This window comes from Anolis sagrei, chromosome 4, assembly GCF_037176765.1.
Source record: "Anolis sagrei isolate rAnoSag1 chromosome 4, rAnoSag1.mat, whole genome shotgun sequence".
NCBI classification, from domain to species: Eukaryota; Metazoa; Chordata; class Lepidosauria; order Squamata; family Dactyloidae; genus Anolis; species Anolis sagrei.
In genome coordinates, this window is record NC_090024.1 from 90159389 (window position 1) to 90171310 (window position 11922).

The 11922-nt window shown below is 42.1% G+C and overlaps 1 protein-coding gene across 2 annotated transcripts in view; it reads right to left on the minus strand.

Annotated features, from left to right (window-relative positions):
• Window positions 1-11608, minus strand: part of TNFRSF11A (TNF receptor superfamily member 11a) — a 50686-nt gene extending 39078 nt beyond the window's left edge. For both annotated transcript variants that reach the window (XM_067467527.1, XM_060772718.2), the window contains exon 1: window positions 11336-11608. In XM_067467527.1, the coding sequence (XP_067323628.1) occupies window positions 11336-11443 (108 nt within the window). In that variant the 5' untranslated portion in view covers window positions 11444-11608. The remainder of the gene's footprint in view (window positions 1-11335) is intronic.
• Between the last annotated feature and the right edge of the window lie 314 nt (window positions 11609-11922).

Genomic DNA, 11922 nt, shown 5'->3' on the forward strand with positions numbered 1-11922 from the left:
TAAAATACTTGGCACATTTTTTCCATGCACACTTTTAGTGCCTGGAATAGAAGACAACATTGTTCTCCACACTAAGTACAAAATTAGAATGAGGAACCTTTTGCCAGGATGTGGTTGAAATGAGCCAGGACTCATAGAGGAAGCAGTGACTTGTAAAGTTGACAGAGTATATGTGACTGTAATAGTTAAAGCTGATACATTTGTGGAAGGGGTGTACACTCCGTCCCCTTTTTCCAAATACATCTCACCAAGAACGCCAATTCAAACTTTGATATGCAAATAAATCTGACGAGCAGCTTCAAGGTATCTATAGAAGTACACCTTTATTCTCAACTGGCTCCAGGTTTGATCTGCAGGAAGGACAGGTTTGTTTCTCACCTTCCTTTCCACTTCCACCATTTCCCAAATCACAATACAAGCAAACCTTGCTCTGTTGTTTACCAAATTCTGTTGATTATGGAGAGGTGAGGTTTGTGAAACCTTCCTGGTTAAAACCAGGAAGGAAGGAGATCTCTAGACACATAATTTTATTGCACTCAATAAAATGTTCTTACATGCGTCTGGATATCCTTCCTGGAGAGTTAGAGGTTGTAAGTTGAATAGAAGCTGGCTGGTAGATTCTGACATGTTTGCCAGAAAGAGCTTGTTTGCATTTTTTTTTTTACTATCAAGCTCATTTCAAATTATTAATGACTTGTTCTACTATGGCTTCTCCTCAGCAAGGTGCAGACTAAAGTGACTAGTCAAACTCATTTCGTCCAGAAACAGTGTTTTGCTACAGTCACTTGACTTAGGCAATCCCTCATTGTTTGATTATTATGGCCTTCCAAATGTAGTGTCTTGGGGTAGATACATAGGTGACTGTAGAGCCCTATTCTTGATCCACATGTTCTTCCACAGTGAAGACATTGGTTTCCAGGTAGAAGGTGGTCCCGGTCAGGGTTGGTTTGACACACCTTCCTCTTGGCATGCTTCTCCCTTTCACCCTCCATTCTTGCCTCTTCAAATTCCATAGCACTGTTGGTCACAGCTGACCTCCAGTTACAGCACTCAAAGACCAGGGCTGCCTATCCCACGGTTTGTAAGGTTAGCTTTAGGCCCATCTTTCAATCTCTTTTGCTGTCCACAAAGATTCTGTTTTCCATTCTTAAGTTGGAGGTATACCGTAGTAACTGCTTTGGACAATGGGGACAATTTCAACAGAAAGGAGGTAACCATGAAAATGAACAAAATCTGGCTACCAGTATTAAAAAAACTCTAAAATTACAACAGCACAACAGAGAGGAAACAAACAAGGACATCTAATCACCTCTCAACAAAAGTTTGCTCCAGGCACTGTCAGGCCATTATATGCTAATCAAGGTGGTCAGTTGAAACATTCACACCTAGCTCCAACAGACAAGAGTCCTTTGTCCCACTGTGGTCATTCCACAGATATATAAACCCCTTTTCCTAGTTCCAACAGACCTCACTACCTCTGAGGATGCTTGCCATAGATGCAGGCAAAACATCAGGAGAGAATGCCTCTAGACCATGGCCATATAGCCTGAAAAACCCTACAACAACCCAATGGTGATTGGGCATTCGGACAACGTGGCCAGTCCAGCAGAGCTGATAGCAGAGGGGCATTGCTTCAATCCTAGTGAGTCTTTGCTTCTTTCAGCACGCTGACATTTGTCTGCTTGTCTTCTCAAGAAATTTGCAGGATTTTCCAGAGACAATGTTGATGGAATCACTCCAGGAGTGTCACATCTGTAGACAGTGCATGTTTCACAGGCATATTGTAAGTTCTTAAATAGCCTGCTTTTTTAAACCTTTTAACACAGACAACGAGTTTGTTTTGGGTCTTTTTCCCTTTCCAATTCCTGGCACCCAAGTGGGTGAATTTTTCATGTTATCTCAGATACATATTCATAGTGCAAAATTCATTTTTCATAGACACAGAACACATTAGGATTTTAACCATTTCAGCAGGGTTGGGAGGACAATATAAAACTACAGTCAAGAGCTTCTCAGGAGAAGAACTGCTGAGAACAACTTGACTGATAATATCTGGGAAGCTAGTGGGTTAATCTGCATAGGGCTGTTTATGTTGTAAATGACACCATTCTTGGCTTCTAAATACTTTGTGCCTTATTCCCTGCTCCAGATCTCAGACTCCCATTTATGAGCCAGTTTGTTTTATGACTGGGTTTGTTGATAGCACCCTTGTACCTTGATATTAATGGACTATGTGACTCTTGACATTGAGGCACACACTTACCCCTTCTGATTGCAACATTTCTGATCTCCTGGTAACAGACCAGACTTTGTAAGACCTCTACCCACCTAGTTTTACAGTTCCAATCAGTCAGATTCTACACTGATAGGAACTGCATTTAGAAAGAAAAACAGCTCATGTGAAATACAGTGCCATAGAAGCGTTATATGTATAGTGTGGACAAATAAACGAGTCCTAGAGTAAATCTGGCTAGAACTCTTCTTAGAAGACAAAATAACTAAACAAAGACTGGTGTACTTTAGGCTTATCGTGAGACATCACAACTCATTAAACAATAATGTTTGGAAAGGCAGATAGTAGTAGGAAAAAAGGAAGACCACATGGGCTCAATCAGGGAAGCCACAGAACCTTCCACACAGCTGTATACAATTCACTTTAAACTGGATTATATGGCAGTGTGGACTCAGATGATCCAGTTAAAAGCAGATAATGTGTGGAAGGTCCTTGAGTCTGCAAGACGTGAACTGGGCTATGGATGAACGGGTGACTTGGAGATCTCACATTCACAGGGTTGCCATAGTTGAAGTTGATTTGATGTAGTTTACAACAACAAAGGTTAAGTGGCTGACCTGTCAGGTTTTAGTCTGATTTTAAGAGGAAATATATCCAAGATGCTAAACTCTATCCCAAAACACTATCTTGGATAACTTCTTTAAAGACAAGGCTAGGAACCATATTACACTACGCTGTTATAGCACTGTATTATGTGCAACGGCAACATTCCTCTAGCATCCTGGGATGTGCAATTTGGGAAAGAGCATTTAGAATTCTCAGCCAGAGAAAACTCTCTCGGGACTCACCAAACTACAAATCCCATAATTTCACAGGCTGTTACCATGGCAGCTAAAGTGGAATATAGCGTAATAATACTCTAGTATGATTAGGATCTAAAACCAGAGCTGATTCAGTACTACACAAGCTCACATCAATTTGCCTTTACATTAAAATCATCCTTCTCTGTACTTCATCTATGAAGATGAAACATGATTTATAACAAACAACACATCCTACCCAACCACAAAAGTAGTATTGATTGGAAAAGACAGTGCTCTTCAGGCCATCCTTCATTTGTCCTGCACAATCTATCTTCTGAAACATATTTGTCTCCTGCATTGGTGACCTTACTGGTAAGGAATAGGTTGCATGCTGCACCCCTTTATTTCCAGAAATGGGAATGAAGAGTAGCAGTGTAGTGTAAAGGTTTGAGTGTTCAACAATAATTCTGAAGACCTGAATTCAAATTTCCACTCAGCCATGGAAACCTACTGGGTGACCTTGGGTAAGCCATATTTTCTCAGCCTCAGACAAACCCTTTCTGAGCAAATCTTGACAGGAATATTCTGGGAAAAGCTCTCCTTAGAGCCTCCATAGATCAAAAAGAACTTGAAGGCACACAACAATAACACCAACAATGAATGGTAATTACATCTAATAGGAGTAAAATGGGTTACATTTGAATACAACAGCAATGCACCTGACATGGCACAGTATAGTCCGTATTCATTCCTGAAATACAATATTATCAGCCACTACTTGTAAATGTAAAATAAATAGATTCAGAAGGCTAATGCTTTTGGAAAGGTTTGCCCTAGAAACCATATGGTCGACAAAGAGTTTCAATCAGTGATTAGCTTGATTTATTGTTATGAAAGGGAGGGAGGCAATAATACCAAATGAAACTGAGATATTGACTCAAAATAAAATGCTTCCCCCTTCTCTGAAACAATTCATAAACTCATATGCAAAACTTAAAAGTGCTGAACAAGCAAGCAAGAAAAGCTCTGATATGCTGCATTATTTAAGTTCCTGGTTGGCACATTTGCTCTTGAGCTTCAAAGAAAAACTAGGGTTGGGCTCTCAGGGTAAACCTTGACCTGTTTCATATCCCAACTTTTGGCAGGAGCCTCCCGAAATCAGGAGGGCAGATATCTGTTTTTGCTCTGGGGTGTTTTATATTGGCCCATTATTTGGGGGGGGGGGGAGGCTCCCAGGCCTCCCTTCCCATTATTTTAGGCACTGAAGCTGAATGACTCTCCTCTAGAGTAGAAACAGGTAAAAAGACTCCTTAAAGTACGCACCTGCCTGCAGCTGAGCACCTTTTCTCTAGAGTAAGAAGTGCTCAGCTGCAGACAGGTGTGTACTTTAAGCAGGCTTCTTACCTATTTCTACTCTAGAGGAGAGTCACTCAGTTGCAGGAACAGGCATATGCGCTTTCTGGGCCTGCACACCACACCACGCATACATGTACTCTCTGGACCTACATGCCACACATGCATGCACCCTGTCTCCAGCTTGCTTTCATGTTGAGCCAATTTTCGTACTGGGAGGGGCCTTCCCGTTACGTGCTCCCAAAGGTAACGAAAATAACAAAAGAATAGATGAAACAAAGGAAAACAGTTCCGCACACAACTCTAGAATCTACCAATTTGTTGAGAAATCTATTAAAAGGATAATTCCCATATATTTTGTTACTTTACTTGTCACAATAACCTTCTAGTCTGGTTAGGAGACTGGACAAAATAGTAAAAAGGAATAGCAGAGAGTGGCCTAAAATTACCTAGCAGATTCATGGAAAAACCATTACCAGTCTGGATGGACTAACTTCCTGATTTCTAATCACAGCTCTAAACCAGAAAAATACCGTATCTTTACCTGTTTCTCCACCTAGCAATCAGTTGACTTTGTGAAAGTTGGGTATCATTGTTTTTATAAGACCATAGTCTTTATAGAACAAGTCAGCAATGACAGTTTCCTTTGGACTGTCTTGGCTGACTTGCCATCATTTTACAAAATATTGGTAAAATATTGAAAATAAATAGATAAGTCTAAAAAAGGGAGCCTGAAGAAGGTCCTAATAGTAAAAAGAAAACGAGAAAGATAGAGTGTAAAACAAACCAAGCATTGAAGGAAAACAACTACCATAAGAACTGGTTTACGATTTAAAAAAAAGTTTAAACATAGAGTTTGATTTACAGGACAGCTTCCCAAGGGAAGTGGTGAAAGCCACATCACCGGAGACCTTTCCACTTGGAAGAGCAGCTGCAAAGATGGACTGCAATGGAAACCACCATCAGATGAACAAATGGAACAGCTCCAACAGGGATTAGAAAACACAAGAAAAAAAAGAGCAGAGCTTCTTTCTCATGCATTTAATTCTACTGCAAATTACATCCTTTGACCACCTTGCTTTACAAAGTCTTACTGGGGTCACAGATGGTTAGTGGAGCTCGGATAACAAGATGACATTTGATTTGGATAAATCATTTTCCCTCTCTTTTTCCTCTTTGAAATTGTCCTGCTGCTCTCTGTGAGGAGTCTCCTGTTTATTAATTTAATTCCATATGCTTTTAAACGAAGAAAGCTTTTAAGACCAAGACCAGGGGGTGTTTTTTGTATTTTAAATCAGTAGAAACAGCAGTAAGGAAGCTTTAAACCCAAAGCAGAAAGGGCAGAGATTGAAGTGTGTCAGGAAAAAAGAGGGTTTTTTTTAAAGGAAGCCCAGGGAGGATAGCTTCAGGAGGTCATCACTCTTCCTTACCTGGAAGTGTGGGAGCCTCCTTAAAATTACTTGGAAAGAGTGTGATGTGTGGTGTGGTGTAGGCCCGGGGGAGAAAGCCAGTGCCTGCAGTGTCTCTCCTCTAGAGTAGAAACAACTTTAAGAAGCCCACCTTTAAATGCATTGGAAAGAGTGTGTGGCACGGTGCAGGTCTGGGCTAGAAAGCATGCATGCATGTCTGCAGCACCTTTCCTCTAGAGTAGAAACAGCTTTAAGAATCCCTTCTTTAAATACCTTGGAAAGAGTGTGTTGCATGGTGCAGGCTAAAGGGAATAGGGTAGAAACAGCGTAAATGCCTAAAATGATAGGAGGGGAGCCTGGGAAGCCCCCCCCCCCCCCCAATAATGGGCCAGATAGAAAACGAATCTTTCAGCACCCGAGAGCAAAAACAGATATCTGCCATCCCGAATTTGGGAGGCTCCCAAAAAATGGATCATGGTCCTCACCAATCTCCAGGACACCAAAACAGATTGCAGTTTCCCCAGAATGCACACAACTATTAAATAGCACTCAATTCTATTTTAATTTTTATAGTCTTTAGGTTTTAAATTTTTGTATTGTATTGTTTTTACCACTGTTCACCGCTTTCAGTCTCTTTTTGAGGACAAAGCAGTATGTCAACGTTAATATAATAATAATAATCCTTTCTTTCTCTAACATGAGAACTCAAGGCAGCTCACAGAATATTAATAAACAGAAGAGATTTAAAAGATACAAGAACAGTAGTAAAGGTAAAGGTTGTCCCCTGACATTAAGTCCAGTTGTGCCCAACTCTGGCGGTTGGTGCTCATCTCCATTTCTAAGCTGAAGAGCTGGCATTGCCCGTAGACACCTCCAAGGTCATGTTGCCGGCACGACTGCATGGAGTGCTGTTACCTTCCCGCCAGGGCAGTACCTATTGATCTACTCACATTTGCATGTTTTCGAACTGCTAGGTTGGCAGAAGCTGAGGCTGACAGTGGAAGCTCACGCCACTCCCCGGATTCGAACCTATGACCTTTTGGTCAACAAGCTCAGCAGCTCAGCAGTATAACCCACTGTGCCATGGGGGCAGTAGTAAAACATATATATATAAATTGTTTTTAAAGGAATAAAATAATCTATATCAGAATATAAAGAAAAACAACACAAATATTAGAAATTTCCTGATTTGAGTGTGGGCCTATGAGTGGAGATCAGGGTTTGAATCCCTGTTTGGCCACAGAAAGTAGTGGCTAACTTTTGGCAAATCACACTCTCTCAGCTGCAATGGAAGGCAAAGGCAAACATCCTCTGAACAAATCTGGCCAAGAAAACCCTGTGATAGTTTGGCCTTCGGATCACCATAAGTGGAAACAATTTGAAGGCATGCAACAAACAAACCATCTTAACTTAAAATTGATTTTGCGATATGCCACCTTGAATTTTTTAGGTCTATAGCAATATAAACAAAGAAATAAACAGAGAACGGAATTAGGACATTGATGGCCACTTGGGCACTTTGTATAACCTAGCCAAGGTCCTATTTCTGCAGAAAGCTTTCAGCTTGCTGGAATAAATGCGGGTTTATGGAGGACATTTCACTTTCATTTCATTCATCTAAATGTATCGTAATTCTGTTGATATTCAAAAGAAAGGGAAGAAACAGGCATAAACAGCCCTAAGGGAGGCGAGAGCATCTCAATGTGTAACTCAGGCACACCTCAACCCTATTGCTAGTTTATCCCTTTGATTAACTGGAAGGAAAAGTCATTCCTTTGCATGCCTTCTTGCAGGCTCTTGTTGGTGTGCCTTTCGGTCTTATGGTAATTCTATTCACAAGGTTTCCTAGGTAAGATTTGTTCAGAGGGGGTTTACCTTTGCCTTCCACTGAGGCTGAGAGTGTTATGATCTCCAGAATCTGAGGATGCATTTACATTGTAGAATTAATGCAGTTTGCATTGGAATTCGGGGATTTGTAGTTCGGTGAAGCACCAGCGCTTCTTGACGGTGAAGGTCAAAGGGCTTGGAAACTACAAATAGCATGATTCCATGGCAAAGTGGAGTCAAAGTACATTAACTTTATAGGGTAGATGCACCCATAGTCTAGTGTTCAGAGTACTGCACCACTCCAGTTCTCAGGTAAATAGTCTCAATTTCAAGTAGAATGAATGCATTCTACCTGCAGAAGAAATGCATTCTGGCAGATAAATAGTGCCTTGGAATTAACTGCATTCAGATCCCATTGAAGTCAACAAGGGGATGATTTAAGTCTCACTTATTTCAAATGGGAGAAAGCACAGTATGTTCACAACATGCGCCTCGACACATCTACCAAGGATGTGTCTACGCAGTAGCAGTAGTGCAGTCAGACATGAATTGCCGTGACTCCATGTTACGGAGTCATGAGAGTTGTAGTTTAGTGAGGCCCCATCCTTCTCTGGCAAAGAAGATCTTGAAAGCTACAACTTCCACAATTCCATAGCATAGAGCCACGACAGCTACAAGTGGTGTTAAACTGCATGCATTCTACAGTACTGGTGCACCCAGAGGGAAGTGGGATGTGCTTCTATCCACAATCATAAAGTCTTCCATCTGGGGATGGATCCACACTGCCATATAACACTATGTAACAAAATTTGAAAAGCTTTCTGTTCCTGGTTTGAAAGTGTTATTTCCTGTTTAGTTGTGCGGTGTTTACTTTGAAAGTAGTTGTTCTACTCCAGAAACTTAGCTTTTGTTGCTGCCACCCACTATGCTGAATTGGTTGAGGATACTCATTGAAAAACTATAGCAAAATGTGCTGCAGGATGTCCTGCCAAAGCAAAGTTTTTGCAGTTTAATAAACTTTTCCTCTGCTTTTAATGATGGAACCAATTAGGAAATGGCATTTATAATTCAGGAACAAAACTGTGTTGCATAGTGTAATCCAGTTCGAAGTACATAATCTGGATATGAGAAACTGGATTATATGGCAGTGTAGATGGGGTCTGGATGCACCCGGTTTCGCTGTTACTGCTTCCTCAACTCTCTCATTTATTATTATTATTATTTGATACATAACAAAATTAGCACACAGCAAACAAGATCACTATGCTAGCTTGTGTATTGGATCACATGTCTGACACTTCCTAAGTATCTAGGACTGTGTGATGTATTGGCGAATAATGCCTGCAGATCCAAGTAAAGTGGCCTTTTGCAGCTGACAGATGGCAATTTTGTCGGCACCAATTGTTTTTAAGAGCAGGCCAAGGTCTTTAGGCACTGCACCCAGTGTGCCGATCACAACTGGGACCACCTTTATTAATTATTATTATTATTATTATTATTATTATTATATCCCACTTTTCTCCCTGGTCCCATCTATACTGCCATATAAAGTCCAGATTATCTGCTTTGAACTGGATTATTAGGCAGTACAGACTCATATAATCCAGTTCACAGCGGATAATGTGGATTATCTGCTTTGATAATCTGGATTATATGGCACTGTAGAAGGGGCCCCTGTGGGGTTTCAAGGTGGCTAACAATCCCACGTGTTAGTCAAGTTTAAAAAGTGCAATACAAAAGTTAAAAAGCAATAAAATTGTTCTGTGTGGTCAAACAGATTAAAATATAATAATACACTTAAAATAGCTTTTAAAACTCAAAGTCTTAAGCTTCTTTTGCCTTTTCTGGGCTCAATATTCCTTGCTAAAAGTGGTCTCAAACTACTGAAAGGGACAGACCCAAAAGCAGGTTCTAATTCTCATAGATCTCTGTGCCTGAATCCCCTAAAAGTGGCCAAAGACATGTCTGAATGGGGTAAGAGAGCGGGGCTGACCTGGTTTAGTCCTTGAATGGGAGATCGCCAGGCACAGTAGGCTATATTTCAGGCCTCTTCCACACAGCTGTATAAAATCCACATTGAGCTGAATTATATGGTAGTGTGGTCTCAGATAACCCAGTTCAAAGCAGATATAGTGTGGATTATCTGCCTTTTTTCCGTGTCAGGAGCAACTTGAGAAACTGCAAGTCGCTTCTGGTGTGAGAGAATTGGCCGTCTGCAAGGATGTTGCTCATGGGATACCTGGATGTTTTGATGTTTTACCATCCTTGTGGGAGGCTACTGTCATGTCCCCGCATGGCGAGCTGGAGCTGACAGAGGGAGCTCATCCACACTCTCTCCGGATTCGAACCTCCAACTTGTCAGTCTTCAGTCTTGCCGGCACAGGGGTTTAAACCAGGGGTCCTCCAACTAAGGCCCGGGGGCTGGATATGGCCCTCCAAGATCATTTACCTGGCCCTCGCTCAGGGTCAACCTAAATCTGAAACTACATGAAAGCACACAACAACAACAACAATCCTATCTCATCAGCTAAAGGCAGGCCCACACTTCCCATTGAAATACTAATAAGTTTATATTTGTTAAAATTGTTCTTCATTTTAATTATTGTATTGTGTTTTTTGCACTACAAATAAGATATGTGCAGTGTGCATAGGAATTCATTCATGTTTTTTTTCAAATTACAGGGTTAGTCAAAATGCATAGGCCAATAAGCCATTCAATTGAATGGCTTATTGGCCTATGCATTTTGACTAACCCTGTATAATCCAGCCCTCCAACAGTTTGAGGGACTGTAACCTGGTCCTCTATTTAAAAAGTTTGAGGACCCCTGGTTTAAACCATTGCACCACCGTATCTGCTTTGCACTGGAGCCCATATTGGTGCAGTGGGTTAAACCGCTGAGCTGTTAAACTTGTTGACCGAAAGGTTGCAGGTTCGAATCCGAGAAATGGCGTGAGCTTCTGCTGTCAGGCCCAACTTCTGCTAATTTAGCAGTTCAAAAACATGCAAATGCGAGTAGATAAATAGGTACTGCTTTGGCGGGAAGGTAACGGTGCTCCATGCAGTCATACCAGCCACATTACCACATTACCTAGGAGCCCCTGGTGGCACAGAGGGTTAAACCCTTTTGCCGGCAGGACTGAAAACCGGCAGGTCACAGGTTCGAATCCGAGGAGAGGCGGACGAGCTCCCTCCACCAGCTCCAGCTCCTCATGCGGGGACATGAGAGAAGCCTCCCACAAGGATGATAAAAACATCAAATCATCCGGGCGTCCCTTGGGCAACGTCCTTGCAGACGGCCAATTCTCTCACACCAGAAGTGACTTGCAGATTCTCAAGTCTCTCCTGACACGAAAAAAAAAAAACCCCTTGGAGGTGTCTATGGACAACACGGGCTCTTTGGCTTAGAAATTGAGATGAGCACCAACCCGCAGAGTTGGACGCGACTGGACTTAATGTCTGGGGAAAACCTTTACCTATCTGCCATGATATTCTGGGTTATATGGCTATATAATCAATAAAGATATTAATGCCCAGACCAATATTAAACAGACAGAAACAACAAGCAAGTCCACAGAGAATGCAATTGGCAGCATCTTGATTATCCCTTGCCTAAGGAAACCCTGTGAAGTTCCTAGGAGGATGGCACACACACACAGTAACAACAACAACAACAACAACAACAACAACAACCACCTTCATGCTGCCTTACCTGTGCGCCAGTGGTGCAAAGAGAGAGCAGAAAGGCGAGGGTCCAGCAAGTAGGGGTCAAGGCCATTGCCATGGGGGCCCCTTCCACACAGCTGTATAAAATCCACATTGAGCTGGATTATATGGCAGTGTGGGCTCAGATATCCCAGTTCAAAGCATATATTGTGGATTCTCTGCCTTGATATTCTGGGTTATATGGCTGTGTGGAAGAACGGGGCTAGAAAGTCCTTCCCTGGGACCAAGCAATCCGCCTGAGGCAGCAGCAGTGACTCCCTTCTCGGCTTCTCTTCCTCTGGAAGGAAAGAGCTTGAGAGAGAGAGAGACTATTTCCCGCCCACTCGGCTCCAGTGCCCACAGCCCGCCGCCTTCCCTCCTGTATGTAGCACACAACACTGGCAGAGTGGGAAGAGGGCTTCCTTCTCTTTCCCCTCCCTCTCTTCTTCTTCGGCCTTATTAGCTGAGGCTCCTTTTACTCAGCTGTATAAAATCCACATTGAACTGGATTATATGGCAGTGTGAACTCAGGGCCCTTCCACACAGCCCTGTATCCCAAAATATTAAGGCAAAAAACCCCACATTATCTGAGTG